At 39.1% G+C, this 16,999-nt stretch overlaps 1 protein-coding gene across 5 annotated transcripts in view; it reads right to left on the bottom strand.

Moving 5' to 3' along the window:
• Positions 1-15,398: 15,398 nt before the first annotated feature.
• LOC116067297 (tetraspanin-18-like) overlaps positions 15,399-16,999 on the bottom strand; it is a 48,849-nt gene continuing 47,248 nt past the window's right edge. For all 5 annotated transcript variants that reach the window (XM_035999689.1, XM_035999690.1, XM_031323711.2 and 2 more), the window contains one exon: positions 15,399-15,503. In XM_035999689.1, the coding sequence (XP_035855582.1) occupies positions 15,456-15,503 (48 nt within the window). In that variant the 3' untranslated portion in view covers positions 15,399-15,455. The remainder of the gene's footprint in view (positions 15,504-16,999) is intronic.

Below are 16,999 nucleotides of genomic sequence, written 5' to 3'. Positions count from 1 at the left end.
ATTTAACACGAGAGAAGTGTTAAACCAATCCAAACACCACAAATGTCCTGTGTTACTTTACAAGCAGCTGTTTGTGCGTCAAACTTTATCAGCTCAGCAGGTCCAGTAAAAATTGGACCAGCATGTTGTTTCATGGTTGCTGATAAGGAAAAAAACGACGTAACAGACGATGACCACGCCGACGACAGTGGTGGATGTGATGGCGATGAAGATAACGTTACACACCTGTGCCTGTATTTGCAAGAAATGTTTTCAGTACGTCCTCACAAACAATGTTTTCTCTCTGTTTGATGTCAGCTCTCTGTTTGGTCCTTTAACTTGAGGGGATTGTACCTGGAAAGTCTTGAAGAGACTTTGAATTTGATGTTTAACCCTTGTGTTGTCCTCGGGTCAAATTTGACCCATTTTCAAAGTTTTTTTTATATCAGAAATATGTGTTTCTTACAACTAAATTGCCCAAAATATAACTTGGATGCATGCATGTTGTGTGGAAGCCATACAACGTTCTTTACAAAGTGAAAAAGCCCATTCATTGTATAACTGCTTCAGGTTCACAGGAGCTGACAGCAGGTTGTGATAACATCGCCATCAAGAGGAACATGACAGTATTACAGCCTGTAGTGTCTGCCCTTCAAATATAGAGTGAAGTTATTTTAAATAGAAAACCATGACAAACTACTAAATACACGATACATGATGTCAGTTTGACATTAAGCAAGTATATTTCAGTTTCTCTTTGGCTAAGAGTGCAACTATAACAGCATATATTAGTCATGTGGTCAAGCAATGAGTAAAATTGGAAAGAACAAGTTTAACCCCATAATTTTGAAGGGGGAATTGAAAGGGAAATTTCAATGGTGGCAATTTAATATTCCAGAGCATAAGAAGCCACTCTTTCTTTTACATTCTCAACCCTTTTGTACAGCTGCAGAACTGTTCTGCTGAGTTTTCCACAGGTTTACAAACGATGACAGACAACCACAGGCTCTGAAATTCATCACCAAACATCATTTTACAAACCTTTTTGACCCTAATCTGAGCCCACACACACGTGCTCAGTTGTCTCTGCACATCTGCAGCATGTATCAGGTCACAGGAAGCTCAGTTATGTAACTTAAATCCCCCTACAGTCTTTCAAGGAATCATTCCTTTAGCTATTCCTGGAAATGTTTCTGGTGCCAGTGCAGCGAGCGCAGACAGTGTGTTGGAAAAGATAGATAGTGATAGCAAAGCATGGTCAACAAACAGGGGCTGCAAAGCTTGTATTTAATGGGGAAAACATGTATTCAGTTGCAATAAATGGTTTTGAGACTGTCTCCCCCACAATATGCGCCCATAGGTTGATTGTTCAAACAGCAATTATGTTTCTAGTGGCGGCGCCCAGTAGTGGCCGTAGTAATTATGACGTGGAGCAAAGCAGGAAGTAAGGTGACAAAGTATAATGGTGGATTTCCACCAACTGCGGAACGGCTGCGGATCGGCTCCGCTGCGTGTCGGCTCCGTGCTCCGCCGTCCTTCAAACCCACCAGGTCCGTATTTGTTGCGGAAAGGCTGCGGCCATGACTGACAGCTGAAGTCACTAGGACCTACGAGATCTCGCGAATTCACGTATGATCGCGCGATATAACAGGATGTAGTTTCTATAAACAGAATCACAAAACCAACAACAGTTTGTTTCCATTCCGACTTCAGGCCTGTCTCCGCCCATTATGACGTTTTCAAGGTGTAGTGCAGGGAAATATGATCCGCCATGAGCACGGTGTATTTTATTTTGAAAATTAACCGGATGTTTGATTTTGCTTCTGTGCTCGACTTCCTGTCCCGCACAATCTGCCCTATGCTGAATTGCTGCAGCTCTCTGTCGTCCGTCAAAAATAGAAGCTCTGCGTATCTGCTCCGGAGGGCTGCAGATTGCCGGAGCTGGGACAGAGTTGGAACGCAGCCGTTCCGCAGTCAGTGAAAATACACACATTGACCGGAGCAGATCCGCAGACGTTCCGCAGTTGGTGGAAATTGGGGGTGAGAGAAACAAACACAGGACTTTCACCCAGGAGACCAGGGTTCATGTCCCGTTTAAAAATAAATGCCGAGTTTTTTTAAAACTTTACAATACAAACGGAATAAAAGGAGTCATGTATGTTCAGCGTCACATGTGTAACTGAAGTGAAGTAACGTCTGTTTTAACCCAAACCACAATCTTTTCCTAAACTTAACTAAGTAGTTTTGGTGCCTAAACCTAACCAAACTGCGAGTGTTTCATAACGTTAACGGTGTGTTCAAAGCCACAACCGTTAAGTTCGCTGGTTTAGATATGAGGACGGAAAAAGCTCCTGTGGGTCATATTAGAGGGTAGGAATAAACTACCTAAATTGTCATATTGTTGGGAGGAGAATTATTGATGGTTTTATATACACTGTATGAATATATATGAAGGATATCATGCTCTCTCCTTTTGATTGAAAACAATAATTCTTGGTTTTAATTTAGCTTCTTTTTTCTTTCTTTTGCTCTGCTTTGAAATTATTAAAAAGGTCATTGAGGCCCCACTGACCCAGTTTCACTGTCAGCTAAACACAACACACACACACACACACACACACACACACACACAAACACATCCACATGCACGCACCTAAACATGCTAACACACACACACAGACTGTCCAATAGGAAGCTCTGAATCCCATAATGTTTCCACACAGCGACACAGCAGAAACAATGATGCACGTTCACATGTGCAGACATGTTAGAGGCTGCTTCTGTACATTGTGAGCACATACAACACAACATCCCGTACCACCACATTTATTAAGAGTTACGTACAGAACATGTGTAGCTTCTGTGTGGATTTTACAGGTTTTCTTTCATTTCAAGCTCAGTGAAGCGTGTTTGTCTGCAGCTGCATTAACATTCATTGAATAAATATTGTATAAATATAATTTCTACTGTTCTTCTCCTACATGCAAACAAATAATAAAGTGTGGAGAAGAATGAGTGTCCAAGTGGGACCTGAAAAGACAAAGGCACACATTAGTTTAGTTTGTTCACATTCTGTTTGGTTTATTTGCATGAAAGCTTTCTTATTCTTTAATAAATTATTCAATGTTTTATATTGTAAGAGGATAAACAGCCTGGTAACAATTGTCACTAGAGAATGTTCTCTTAAGAAATTGACATTCTATATTTTTCTTCTTGTTAATGCCAATAAAAGTCTAAAACCAACAGTGAATGTACCAACACGTGTAGTACTTTACCTGCCCAGGGAGGCGGATAGTGACAATTGTGCTACTACCTGGCACAATGCATCTCTCTTTGTTTTTATACAAGGTAAATGTTTGATTGTTACGTTGATTGTTACATTGTACAATTAAGTTAAATCACATTACATTTTACTGAAAGATCTGAATACTTCTTCCGTCTCTCAGACGAACATATTGTACTTTTTACTCCACTACATTTGTCTGACAGCTTTAGTTACTTTAAGATGACAGTTTTTCATCCCCTTAGTGTCCAGTAAAAAGAATGTATCTCCAGATGTGCTGATGTTGAATGTTTGTTATATTCCTGCAGAAAATGATTGTGAATGCTGAAAAGCTAAATTGCTAAAGCTAAACTGGATTGCTGGCATGATTGCGTAAGAAGAAGGTGAAGTAATGAGAATAGTTGGAAAAGTGGGAATGGTTTTAATTAGTATGAATTTCATTGAAATGTTGAATAACACCAGTAATGTATTAAACAAAAGTGTAATACATTAAATTTTTTTCATAAAAGTCATAATATAGTACGTCAAAACGTGATAAAAATAAGTCGTAGTATGTATGTTGAATAAAAGACATAGTATAGTATTTTAAAAAAAAGCCATTAAAAAGTCATAGTATAGTATGTCAAAAAAAGTGATAAGAAAGTCATAATATAGTATGTCGAAAAACGTCATAAAAAAAGTCATAGTATAGTATGTCGAAAAAAGTGATAAAAAGTCATAATATAGTATGTCGAAAAAAGTCATGGTATAGTACGTCGAGAAACATCATAAAAAAGTAATAGTATAGTATGTCGAAAAACATCATAAAAAAAGTCATAATACAGTATGTCGAAAAAAGTGATAAAAAGTCATAGTATAGTACGTTGAAAAAAGTCATAGTATGGTACGTTGAAAAAAGTGATAAAAAGCCATAGTATAGTACATCGAAAAAAGTCATTGAAAAAGTCATAGTATAGTATGTCGAAAAACATCATAAAAAAGTCATAGTATAGTATGACGAAAAAAGTGCTAAAAAGTCATAGTATAGTACGTTGAAAAATGTCATAGTATAGTACATCGAAAAAAGTCATTGAAAAAGTCATAGTATAGTATGTCGAAAAACATCATAAAAAAGTCATAGTATAGTACGTTGAAAAAAGTGATAAAAAAAAGTCATAGTATAGTACGTCGAAAAAAGTCATAAAAAAGTCATAGTATAGTACGTTGAAAGATTTCATAGTATAGTACGTCGAAAAAAGTCATAAAAAAGTCATAGTATAGTACGTTGAAAGATTTCATAGTATAGTACGTCGAAAAAGGGTCCAGGGTACAAGCGGCCGAAATGGGTTTCCTCAGGAGGGTGGCTGGCGTCTCCCTTAGAGATAGGGTGAGAAGCTCAGTCATCCGTGAGGAGCTCGGAGTAGAGCCGCTGCTCCTTCGCGTCGAAAGGAGCCAGTTGAGGTGGTTCGGGCATCTGGTAAGGATGCCCCCTGGGCGCCTCCCTAGGGAGGTTTTCCAGGCACGTCCAGCTGGGAGGAGGCCTCGGGGAAGACCCAGGACTAGGTGGAGGGATTATATCTCCAACCTGGCCTGGGAACGCCTCGGGATCCCCCAGTCGGAGCTGGTTAATGTGGCTCGGGAAAGGGAAGTTTGGGGTCCCCTGCTGGAGCTGCTACCCCCGCGACCCGTTACCGGATAAGCGGAAGAAGATGAAGATGAAGATGAAGATGAAGAAGAAGAGGTACGTCGAAAAAAGTGATTAAAAAGGTCATAGCAAAGTACATCGAAAAAGTCATAAAAACGTCATGGTATAGTACGTCGAAAAAAGTCATAAAAATGTCATAAAAACGTCATAGTATAGTACATCGAAAAAAGTGATAAAAAGTCATAGTATAGTATGTTGAAAAAAGTCATAGTATAGTATGTCGAAAAAAGTCATAAAAAGTCATAGTATAGTATGTTGAAAAAAATAATAGTACAGAATGTAAAAAAAAATCATAGTATAGTATATCGAAAAAGTGACAAAGTATATTATTTTGGAAAAAGTGATAAAAAAAAAAGCCATAGTATAGTATATCTATCTGAGATTAACTGTTAGAGCCCTCGTAAACTTCTCATTGAAGAAGCCCGAAAAAAAATAAATAAATAAATAAATATATATATATATATATATATATATATATATATATATATGTGGATAAAGTAAAAAAAATATGGGCATCTCAGCTATTTTAAAAACTGGTACTCTGTGCTTTTGTCCAGAAATGTTGAGGATGTTGAAGAAGAGCTGTCAACGTGGAATGCTTGTGGCTCATCATTTGGAGGCTCACTGAGCCTAAAATGTCCTAAAGTCAGGCTGAAAGTATATCTACTTTTTGACGTATAAATGGTGTATGAGAAGTAAGAATTGTGGCCGTGAGAGCAAGTTAAAGAGAAAGTTTTAGGACGCTGTTCTCTCTCCTCTGCACTGTAGCTGTGACATCATCCACACTGAGCAGCCCTTAAAAATGCAGAAAAAGTCTAAAAAGCACAAAACGTAAACAGGGATAACAATAAAACTGTTAAAGATATCATAAAGCTGATTCAATTTGTAATAGCTGAAGGTTGGGTGAATAGTTTAAAGTTTGAATGTCGTCAGTAGGTGAAAGTATGTGGGAGGAGTAGCATTTAGAATTGGAAGAAGCCTGAAGAGGATTTAAAAATGCTCCATTGACTTTCAGTGCAACAAGAAAAAAGCTTAATATTTTAAAAACTATAAATCGTGGAGAAAAGTTGAGTACAAGCACAAATGTCCTTAAAGAGCTGAACATTTTGATATTTGAATGCTTTTTGTAGCTGAAAATATGGAGAAGTAGTAGGCGACCGAAAATCATACGGAAGAATCGCTGCTGAATCACAATAGAGTTTTTAAAAAGCCTATGTTCAGCTGAAAAATGCATCGGCACAAAGCTGTTGCAACTTTTACTTAAGTAAAGGATCTGAATACGTCTTCCAGTGTTGCATTTAACTAAAAGGGTCATGGCTTACTGTGTGTTTGATGGCTGAAATGTGGCGAAATATCCTTAACAGTGAAAAGTTTGCTGTGTAAGGAGAAATAAGTGTGACGTGTACACATACCTGACTGTTTCCCTCCACTCTTCGGTGCTGAAGTGACCGACTCTAAAGAAACAAACCAAACAAACAAACAAAACATCCTGTTACCACACAGTATCCCAGCTCACATCTATGAAAGCAAGGACCCTCTGTGTGTGTGTGTGTGTGTGTGTGTGTGTGTGTGTGTGTGTGTGTGTGTGTGCGTCAGTTCTCTTTTAAATATCTCCAGAACCGAGCGTTAAATATTAATAAATATGAATGAAAAGCGACCGCACAATAAAGGTTGAGGGATAAAAAAACAAATAGTGGCCTCACTTCTTAATAAAAGCCAAGCTGAAATTCACTCGTATTTTCAGATATTCACTCACATTCAACTAAGGAAAAGAATGATTTCCAGTTGCCTTTTTGTCGTTCATCAAGACATACAGTACATTTTTTGTCAGATATGGAGGTCTACTGCTATGAAATTCATTGAATGGGCTTGTTTGATTGTTGTATTGCTTTTTTTATTTTTTATTTTGTAGAGGACTTTTTTCTCTCTTTTGTATAAGGGGAGGACTCTGGATAAGCCTTTTAGGCTTCTTTCCTCTCCCGCACTGAAATTGCTTCTTTTAAAAAAAACAAAAACTATTGCATGTACTTTATATCTTTGTGCAACTAAACTAAACCAAACTAAACTAAACTACCGACACTAGATATCAAACACAAGCCAGACTTTATATTGTATTAAGTTGCTTTGAGCTGTAAATTTGTATATTTTGTCTGTAAAATCTGAATCTGCAGTGTGACCAGTAACATTTCTCTTTCAGGTAAATGTAGTAGTACAATGTTTTACTCTGAAGTAGACGTACACAGTGAGTCAGTAGGCTATACAGTTGAGATGCATATTAAGTGCTTTGACGTCCTTCTGTAAGTTATTTCGGAATGCAATTGTTCTGGAGAAAGCTACAAGCACACAGGCCAAGCAATCGGCCGTTTCCAAACAGGCCCGTTTCAAACGGATGCTCTTTAATGTGTACGGAAGAAGGAGTGGGAGAGGGAAAACAAGGGGTGGCATTATTACAGCAATCAGAAAAGTGTGATAAAGGGCCAGTGGTATTTGGGGAAGGAAAGAAGAGATACAGTCATGATGACTAGGCTGAGGCTGGGGCATTGTGGATTGGCATGGGACTTGGAAAAAAATAGGAAAGCATGAAGATGGGCTTTGTGAAATATGCAAACAATGACAGAGGGTGAAACATCTACTAATGGAATGCACATACTTTGCTATGACCTTTTTAATCACTTTTTTCAACGTACTATACTATGACTTTTTTCGACGTACTATACTATGAAATCTTTCAACGTACTATACTATGACTTTTTTATGACTTTTTTCGACGTACTATACCATGACTTTTTTCATTTCGAAAGACTGTATGCGGAAGTGAAAAGCCTGGGTGCAAAAACAAGAGCACTTACCTGTTAAATCCTATGGAGAACCAACCTGGGACTATAAAAGCTGTCTTTGAATACATCAAGGCAACTGGATTATTCCTACAGAAATAGGATACTAAATGGGAAAATATTGTTTCCCTGTGGGAGGCAGTAATGTGCCGTAAAGGTATCCAGACTGCCGGAAATTAAAAGAAGAAGAAGAAGAAGAAGAAGAAGAAGAAGAAGAAGATGAAGAAGAAGAAGTGCTCTGACACAAACGTCGGACTCACCTGACATCCTGGCCAGCTCCACGCTGTAGTCATAGAACTCATGTCGTTTGCTCACAGAGCAAACATGAGCCCCAAAATCCTCCATGCTGACGTGTTGGATGGTGAGTGCGATGCTGCCGGGGCTGTAAGTGATGGTGTAGCCCTCGGTGCAGTTCTGGTAAGCTTTATGTTTGATGTAGTGACACAGCAACTCGTTGTGTGGACTCCTCCACTGCACTGATAGCTGAGAGATGTGTGTGTGGTCCTCATAGTGGTACGAACAGGGCAAAGTGACCCGCTGACCCTGCTGACAGAGCACTTTCACAACGCTGCCTGGAGACAGAGGAGCGTCAAAGATAGAGTCGCTGTCACAAAACCCAGACAAAAAAATATCTCTAACTATGCAGCTCTACGGTGCTTTTTAGCCTCTTTTAGCTCATAGTTTCTATTTTACACAAAGGTGGTAGAAGTATTGTATATACGTGTATACGTCTGCTGTTGGGGTTTACGTAGAAAGATTGTGGAGAAGCTCAACTAATAAAAAAAAAAATGAAATTATGATTTGATTAAAAGAATATATCAACTGTAACACCGGAACACTAAATCTTGCAGTTATCTAAAAGTTTGTGAAAACTAGTTAAAGTAGCAAGTTTAAACAGGTATAGCTTGCTAAAAGTAATGAATAAATTGTAGAAATCAATAGCTAAAAGTACCGCCTAAACTGCCAAAGTTGTTAGAAAGCTTAAAACAATGATTAACCGGTAGAAATAGTTAGCTTAAAGTAATGATTAAACAGTTGAAATAGTTAGCTTAAAGTAATGATTAAACGGTTGAAAAAGTTAGCTTAAAGTAATGATTAAACGGTTGAAATAGTTAGCTTAAAGTAATGATTAAACGGTTGAAATAGTTAGCTTAAAGTAATGATTAAACGGTTGAAATAGTTAGCTTAAAGTAATGATTAAACGGTTGAAATAGTTAGCTAAAAGTATTGCATTGGTGGCTGAAATGGTTAGCTAAAAGTAATGATTAAACACTTCAAATGATGTGCCTGTGTAGCTCAGTTGGTTGAGCGTGTGCACATATGCAGAGGCCCAGTCCTTGACGCAGTGGCCGCAAGTTTGGTTCCGACCTGTGGTCCTTTGCTGCATGTCATTCCCCCTCTCTCTCCCCTTTCATGTCTAAGCTGTCCTACCAAATAAAGGCCTGAAATGGCAAAAATGATTCGCTAAAAGTAATGGATAAACGGTTGAAACTACACTAATACGATTGCTGACCAAACTAAATATTGAGAATATATATAAATATATCAGAAATGTGAATACTCTAATCAATAAGATCATCATGTGATACATTTATCTAAACAAATAGACACTTTCAACTTGCTGAATTAAAACCGATTCTTAGTGTCATAAAACGTACCTTCTCCAACCAAATGTGACAGGAACAGTCCGAGGTACAGTGCAGCCGTCCCAGTCTGTTCGAGAGGTGTTCTCCACATTTGGTGATGGATTCACTCCACACGTTCAAATACTTGAATGTGTGAATATAATTCAGGAATATCAAGTACCTGCAGCACAAAGTTCAGAAATGTTGCCTGCCTCGTATCACTTTTGTTTTCACATTTATATCAGTTTACAAGCCACAACATCATGGTGATGCACTGAATCTATGGTTACCAGGCACCACAAGACTCCTTGATATGTGATCCTGTGTTTAGTTTTTTTGTTTGAGGAGTCAGCAGTATTTGTGCGATGGGGGAAATCCTAACGGACGTTCCAAAAGAATTTATCAAGTTAATCATGTTTTACGGAAGGAGTTAACAAAAACAGCCCATCCTGTATAAACACCCAAAGATGGCTGAGTCATTCACAATTATCAAATGATAAGGTAAAAGTTCTTAGGGTCAGAGGTGGAAAGTAACTCATTACAATTACTCAGGTTACTGTAATTGAGTAGTTTTTTGTGAACTTTTACTTTTTAAAGTAGCTTTTTTAAATCTGCAATTTTACTTTTACTTTATTAAAAAATGTATTTCAAGTATTGTACTTTGCTACATTTTAAAGTGACTATATGTAACTTTTTAATGTTTCTGAAGCTCTGTTATTTTTCATACAATGATCATAAATGACCTGTAACAGCAAACGAGACTAACAGTGAAAAGAACGCCATTTTTATATAGTTTTTAGTAAGGCCTCTGCCCAAGGGGGTAAGCTTCGAATAGTAGCTCGAATCTCCTATGGCGCCATTTTGATGCTACAAAGCGATCACCCCCCGTTAGCATTCCATTGATTGCCATTCATTTTGACGTCACTTTGACAGCGAATAACTTTACATCAGAAGCGTTTAAAGACTTTATTGTCCATTGTTTATTTCTAAAGAAACACAACAATGTATCAAAGGCTCCATTACCTTGTACCTCACGTTATGGCTCCGTAGCAGACGTTTTTGTAAAAATAGGCTAACGATTGTGTCATAACCACGCGACTTACTGTCGCATAGTAGAGGAATTACCGTATAGTACAGGAGAAGCTTGCAGGCAGTTTGGACTTACATTATATTATATATTATGTTAACTAGCATTTTAGTTAGCAATAATTAGCCTGTGTCCATGTTATCTCCTTACATATACCTACGCTCTCCTTCTCTGCAAGATTGGGAATTATTGAGATTTCTCTTGGCACAGCTACCAGAAGACTTCCAACTTTCAGACACGTTGCTCACGTCACATTTACGTTGTTTCTTTCAGTTGGAGGCTGCGCAGTAACGCTCACCGCTCACCGGAAAAGTGCTTCTAAAGGCCTTTACTGGTCTCCGTCCAGAGCAACGGGATCTGTTGGTCCATTCTTATATACAGTCTATGCCTCTGCCCGAGTTAGATTTTTCCCGCGAAGTCACAGAATGATTTGTGGCAGGTAGATGGCGCTACAGCCACACATTCTTAAGGGTCACAGATTTCTTTGTTACACCGAAAAAGCCTGTGTTAGTGTATCCAGCCTTTTGAGCCAGGTAAAAGGAAGCAGGATATTTCTTTATATAGGCCTAACTGTATTTTAATGTAATTCTAATCTTAGAAGTTATCTGTTGTAGTTATGGCAGGACCATCACAGAAAAGAAGGAAATTAAACGAAGAACTAAAAGCTAAAAAGGAAAGTGAAAGACAATGGCGATAACGTGAGTTAACTTCGGTCGGGCTTTCAACAGACGGACACAATTGCGGGATTGTAAATGATTCAAAAACGACCCCGAATTGGCCCTCAGGTATGTAATATGTCTATTTTATTCATAAAATAACTTTACAATGCGCGATGTGGGTGTAGGCTACGTCAGTAGGCGACATATAATTACACCCCCCTTCCATTTAGCGAAAGGTTACCCCTTTACTCCGTGTTTGTGTTGGCCTACTATTTTTACAGTGGGCAATACAGCACCGTATAGAAAAGACCTTTATGACAGTTGTGGTAAAAACACTACCGCTTTTGTCCAAAGCTTACATATAACCACGTAAAAGTTCACCAAAGTAATCGTACTTATACTTATGTATATATCCACCTCTGCTTAGGGTTAACTAAACGGGCATTATGAGGTCGGTTTGGACCCTCATGGGGCAAAAATAACATTTGTGTTTGTGTATGAAGGATGAATAAAATGTCACACCACTAAAATCACAGACATTAGTTTAATATTAATCAGTGCCCTTTATACAAATCAACTGAAAACACAATTAACAGTAAAATGACAGTTTAGCCAAACTTCCATTTCATTTAACTACTGACAACATCAACATGATCACACTGTACACTGGCACAGCCCCACTGAGGCATATTTACATATGAACACATTCAATCTCATGTTGTGAAGTTGCATTAATTTACAGGTGCTCCACGACAAACTTAAATACGGAAAACTCCTCATTGTAATACTTTACACTGAACCCTGCATGAGTGTACAGACTATTGTAAACAAACATTTTTTTTTTTAAATGTGAAGAGACTCTTACATCGCCTTTAATGATTTATGACTTGTGTTGTTGACAATGAGCCTCATGCAAGAACCTTTTATACGAAGACTGAATTTCTTGCATTCAAAAATGTATGAATGAAATTCACGAGTCCTGTCGTACGAGCCGTGATACTTTGCATTTCTCTAGAAGCATAAGCGCGGGAAGTGGTGGCAAATCTTTAAAACTGCGATGACAATAACATGATAGCTTATAAATATCTCTGGTTGTTGTTTATGTTCCACAACATTTTGTATGTCATGTTTGGGGTGTGGGATGAAGCGAGGGATAATTTTAGTAATTTTAAAATTATTTAATTTATCTTCAGTGTGTATTGGCCAATCAGATTTGTCTTGACGCGATTGCGATTCAGCCTACGCATAGCATGCATGCACACTCACAGCCACACACACAACGATGAATGAGTTTCTACTATCTATCAGCGCTACTTAGCAATGTCTCAAAAGAGAATTCTGGACCTAGGACTAGCGAGATGCACCGTCAGCTCAGCTGTACTTCATGGAGGGGAGGGGCGAGTGAGTTATTTTAAAAGGAGACAGAGGTAGAGTGGTCTGCAGAATACAGAGCACCCCCCACTGAAAATATCTTCCCGCACGTCTGTCTACAGGGTAAAAAATTTAGGTGATATTTTATTTATATTCTGTGGCATTAGTTAGTCGGGAAATTTTGTCACTGACTCCAGCAGCTCCTTTAGAGTCTGTACTGTATGAAGAACTCACAGTTTAACATCATGCATACATCTCTCATATGTGACAGTCACTTCTAACTCTTTAAAACAACGCAAAGGGTCTGTACAGGATGCTTCAGGTATCAGTGAGACATGAAAGTTTGAGTAACAGATGCATGAGACTGAAGGCTTATCAGACTCCAAAACACTGCGGTTAGAAACACTATGAGACAGCGGCACGGTGGCTCAGTGGTTAGCACTGCTGAGTATTGGGTCCTATCGGTCCGGGCAGGGCCTATCTGTGGAGAGTTTGCATGTTCTCTTCTCCCTTTGTGGGTTGTCGGCTTGGTTTTTTTCCGGGTGCTTTGGTTTCCTCCCACTAAGTCTGGCTCAACGGATGTACAATGATGGGATAAAGCCTGAAGTCCCTCCTCTCTCACTATTTCTGCTATCAGGGCTGCAGCGCCGCCCAGCACGGTTGGGATTGGTTTAAAAAAATACAAACAAACCAGAGTGTTTTTTCCCCTCTCCCAGAACAGATAGGGGGTGTAGCCAGACCAAGGTGTATGGCGTCAGATTTATGTCATATCTCGCAAGCACGATTAAACATGCTCCACAAGCAAATTATCATTTCACACGCGCAGATATCACTCTTTGCCAGTGTTGGGGAAGTTACTTTTAAAAAGTAGTGTTTGCTCGTTACTTCTTAAAAAAGTAATCCATTACTTTACTTAGTTACCCTTAATTAACTTTTTACTTTACTCGTTACTTTTACGTTACTTTTAAAAGCAGGCGTCTCTGGCAGAGACTGAAGTTAATTATACAAAAACTATCTTTGACCATAAAGCCATCTCTGGTTTATCAGTGAAGTGTCTGAACTACACTGCAGGCTGGATTCTCTACTCACAGAGTGACGGCTGATTGATTATGAACGAATCCAGCAAGGGTTGAATGCACATCAGCAGGTCATCGGCGTTACACGGTGTTAGTGTATACTATGTAATGTCTGTATCGACTTGTACTGGTCGCGCAGCCACGATGGTCCGTGCATTGTCGTAGACACATGCAGCCTCTTTTCTGGAAATCCTTGCGTGTCCGTGCAACCGACACAAGTCCACAGCGGTCCGCTGCGTGTATGTATGAGGCCATCTCCACCGCATCCATCTGGGAGGTTGTCAGCTTTGTGTCTGCCTGGCTCAGAGCGCCGTCCAGCAAAAAGCCACGAAGCTTAAAAAACTCTCAAAAGTTAGCTTTGGCTGCTAACTCGCTGGCCATGATTACTCTGCTACCAGCCTCTGTCACGTCCCGTGTGGAGCTTGTGAGTGCGCAGCTGAGAAGGCAGTGTCGCTGTCAAATCTGTCCCTGGGAAAAGTAACGTTGCGCCGAATTGAAAAAGGAACTACGTTTCGTTACCAAATTTTCAGTAGTAGCGCGTTACACTACTTTTTACCCGAAAAAGTAGTTACATTACTATAACGCGCTATACCCAACACTGCTCTTTGCGCACCAACGATTGAGAGTGTACAGGCGGCTGCGGGTGTAAAACTAAACATAGGGAGAGGGAAAGAATGGCACCTGCGCGTATAAAACTAAGCAGCACATGCACAGAGCAGCCACCACGCGCCCGCGAGTGTCTGCTGTGCTCGCGTGGTAAACTCTTCTCGTGAAGTTGATTTCTTCGCATGCGGATGAAACTGACTTAACATTTTGGGGCGGAAACCTAAGGAGGTGACAACTTTTTTTTAACGTTCGTTAAGACGATCATCTTACAAAGTAATCTACCAGGAATGTGATTGGCCAGCGCTGGGCCTTGTTGGATCACGTTTGTTTCTGACAAAAACCAGGATCAACTTTGTGGCTTTAACAAGATTTCAAGATGTTTTGTATCTTCATGTCAAACCATCCCTCCTTTACCACAACACACCTCTGCTCTAAGGACACAATGTTTTTTTTTTTTTAAAGATTATTATTTTGGGGCATTTTTAGGCCTTTATTGACAGGACAGCTGAAGAAATGAAAGGGGAGATGACATGCATCAAGCGCCGCAGGTCGGAGTCGAACCCGGGCCCGCTGCGTCGAAGATTAAACCTCTATATATGGGCGCCCGCGCTACCAACTGAGCTATCCGGGCGCCCCTAAGTTTAAAGGTTTATGATGAGAATACAAAAAGTTTTCTTGCATGAGGCCCTGTTAAGCCTCTCATGTCCACTGTTGATTCACATTTCTGTTGTAATCCTGACAGCTTTGACTGTTCTGAGGCTCACTGCGGGATAACATGTGCTTGTTGTACCTGAACTGTGTTGTGCAGACCCTCCAAGATCCTGAAAATCAATCATCATGGCCACATCGACGTTATAATCGGGCAATAGAGCGTGTGTGTTTCCAGCCTTGAGACCAGTTTCCAGAACATAGATTGGTCCTGGACTGAAGTGGCCATCTATAAATCAGTCTGCCCTCAGTGTTTAGCTTGAAGAACTTGACTTAGCACCAGTGTCAATCCTTTACTTTTGAGAAAAACAGAGCGGACAGCGCAGAACCTCATCCTCAGGTAGGTGGCAGATTACTTCCTGTGTGTGTCTATAGCAGTACCTCAAACGCGCTGCTGCTGCTGCGAAGTACAAAATGATGTCACAAAACCAATGAGACATGTAAACTATCACTGTACAAAATACATTCCATATTTTACAGTTTTTCTTTTCCTTCTGCTTGTGCCTTTCTGACGGCTGGTGATGATGTGTGCGGACGCAGCGGTTACTGGATGCCTCTGAACAAACACATGGCAAACACCATGGCGAAGAGCTGCAGAGAGACATGAAACACAGATCAGAAAGGGTTAAAAAAAAAAAAAACATCATTCCGTACAGTTATGTTTCTATAACATTCACCTGTAGTGTCTTCAAAATGTCTGAATTTTACAATCCATATCTTTTACCATAGGTTTTGTGGTTACACTTTACTTGAAGGTATCTACATAAGAGTGACATGACACTGTCATGAACGTGTCATAAACATTATAAACAAGTCATAAATGTTTATGACATAACGCTTCTTTTAGTAAGTGACATTCGGTTTTTGTCACGACAGGTTATAGTTAGAGTTAGGGTTCATGTGTTCATGACAATGTCATGTCACTCTTATGTAGATACCTTCAAGTAAAGTGTTACCGGTTGTGTTCTCAGACTCTGAGCCAGAAATCTCCACTTCAGCAACACTAACACACCAAACTTTCCACTTTCATTCCTATCTGTATTCTGAAGCTTTTTACACAAGGCTTTGTTCAGATGTCATCCACAGCCCAATTTATAAAACATTGTAAGCCTAAAAACATTGAAAAAATAGATTTTTTTTTAAATGGCTGTTGAGAGTATTTTCTGATTTATGGAGTGATAAAAAGATGTATCCAAAATCCCCTCTTTAAAAACCTTTGACTCTAATATGTCAACAAAATGAAGCACGCATTTTCAACCTGGCTTAAAACAATGTTCACTTTTCTGTTGTATGCAAATTGTATTGCTTGAAGATAAACAAGATGTAACCGATAATTTAGGACCCTACTCTTGTTTAATACAAACAAAATAAAGATTCCAGCAGTTCCGCAGAATATTAGACTCTTTAAATATTGACTTAAAGGTTAACTACCATTTTTTTCAATCTGGATCTCTATGTTCCTATGTTTTTGTGTCTAAGTGACTGATGGGAACTACAATCTTTGACATTGGTCCAGTATTAAGAGAGATCGCTGAAGTTGGCAACGGCTACAATCTAAGTTAATAGGACAGTTGTCCAGCTTGTATTTACCTTCACAAAAGTGCTTGTTTTGACAGACCCAGATTAATACTCTAAGTGTCTGACAACATTATGTAAAGGATCCCTTCAGAGATAGACCTTTAAAACCTCTTTGAGACCTTTCTGTTTATCCAGAAACAGCTCTGGAGTCGCTAGCACTAAACCCACCAGACTCCATTTAAATAAACAATACTTTTAGCGTGTATAGAGCCAACATATTTTCACATCTAAAATCGGTAAACTATGTGTTCTTTTCAACCAAAACTAAAGTTGTGATGGTTGGAAAAGTGGAAAGACGACCCAAAGCGGCTTTTCATAGTTTTATTTTGTTTCTGTCGATTTTGAATTGAAAAAGTGTATTTTACGATGCTAAAATTACTGTTTATTTATATGGAGTTTGGTGGGTTTAACGAACGCAATTTTGCGGATGTTTTTATGTTTAAAAAAAGGATCTTACTCTTTAACAGAAAGTTCGACCTGCTTAGAAATCCTTTCCATAATGTTGTCAG

Source organism: Sander lucioperca, chromosome 3 (genome assembly GCF_008315115.2).
Source record: "Sander lucioperca isolate FBNREF2018 chromosome 3, SLUC_FBN_1.2, whole genome shotgun sequence".
Taxonomy (NCBI): Eukaryota; Metazoa; Chordata; class Actinopteri; order Perciformes; family Percidae; genus Sander; species Sander lucioperca.
The sequence above is the reverse complement of the archived record's forward strand: the minus strand, read 5'-3'. Positions and strand labels throughout refer to the sequence as shown.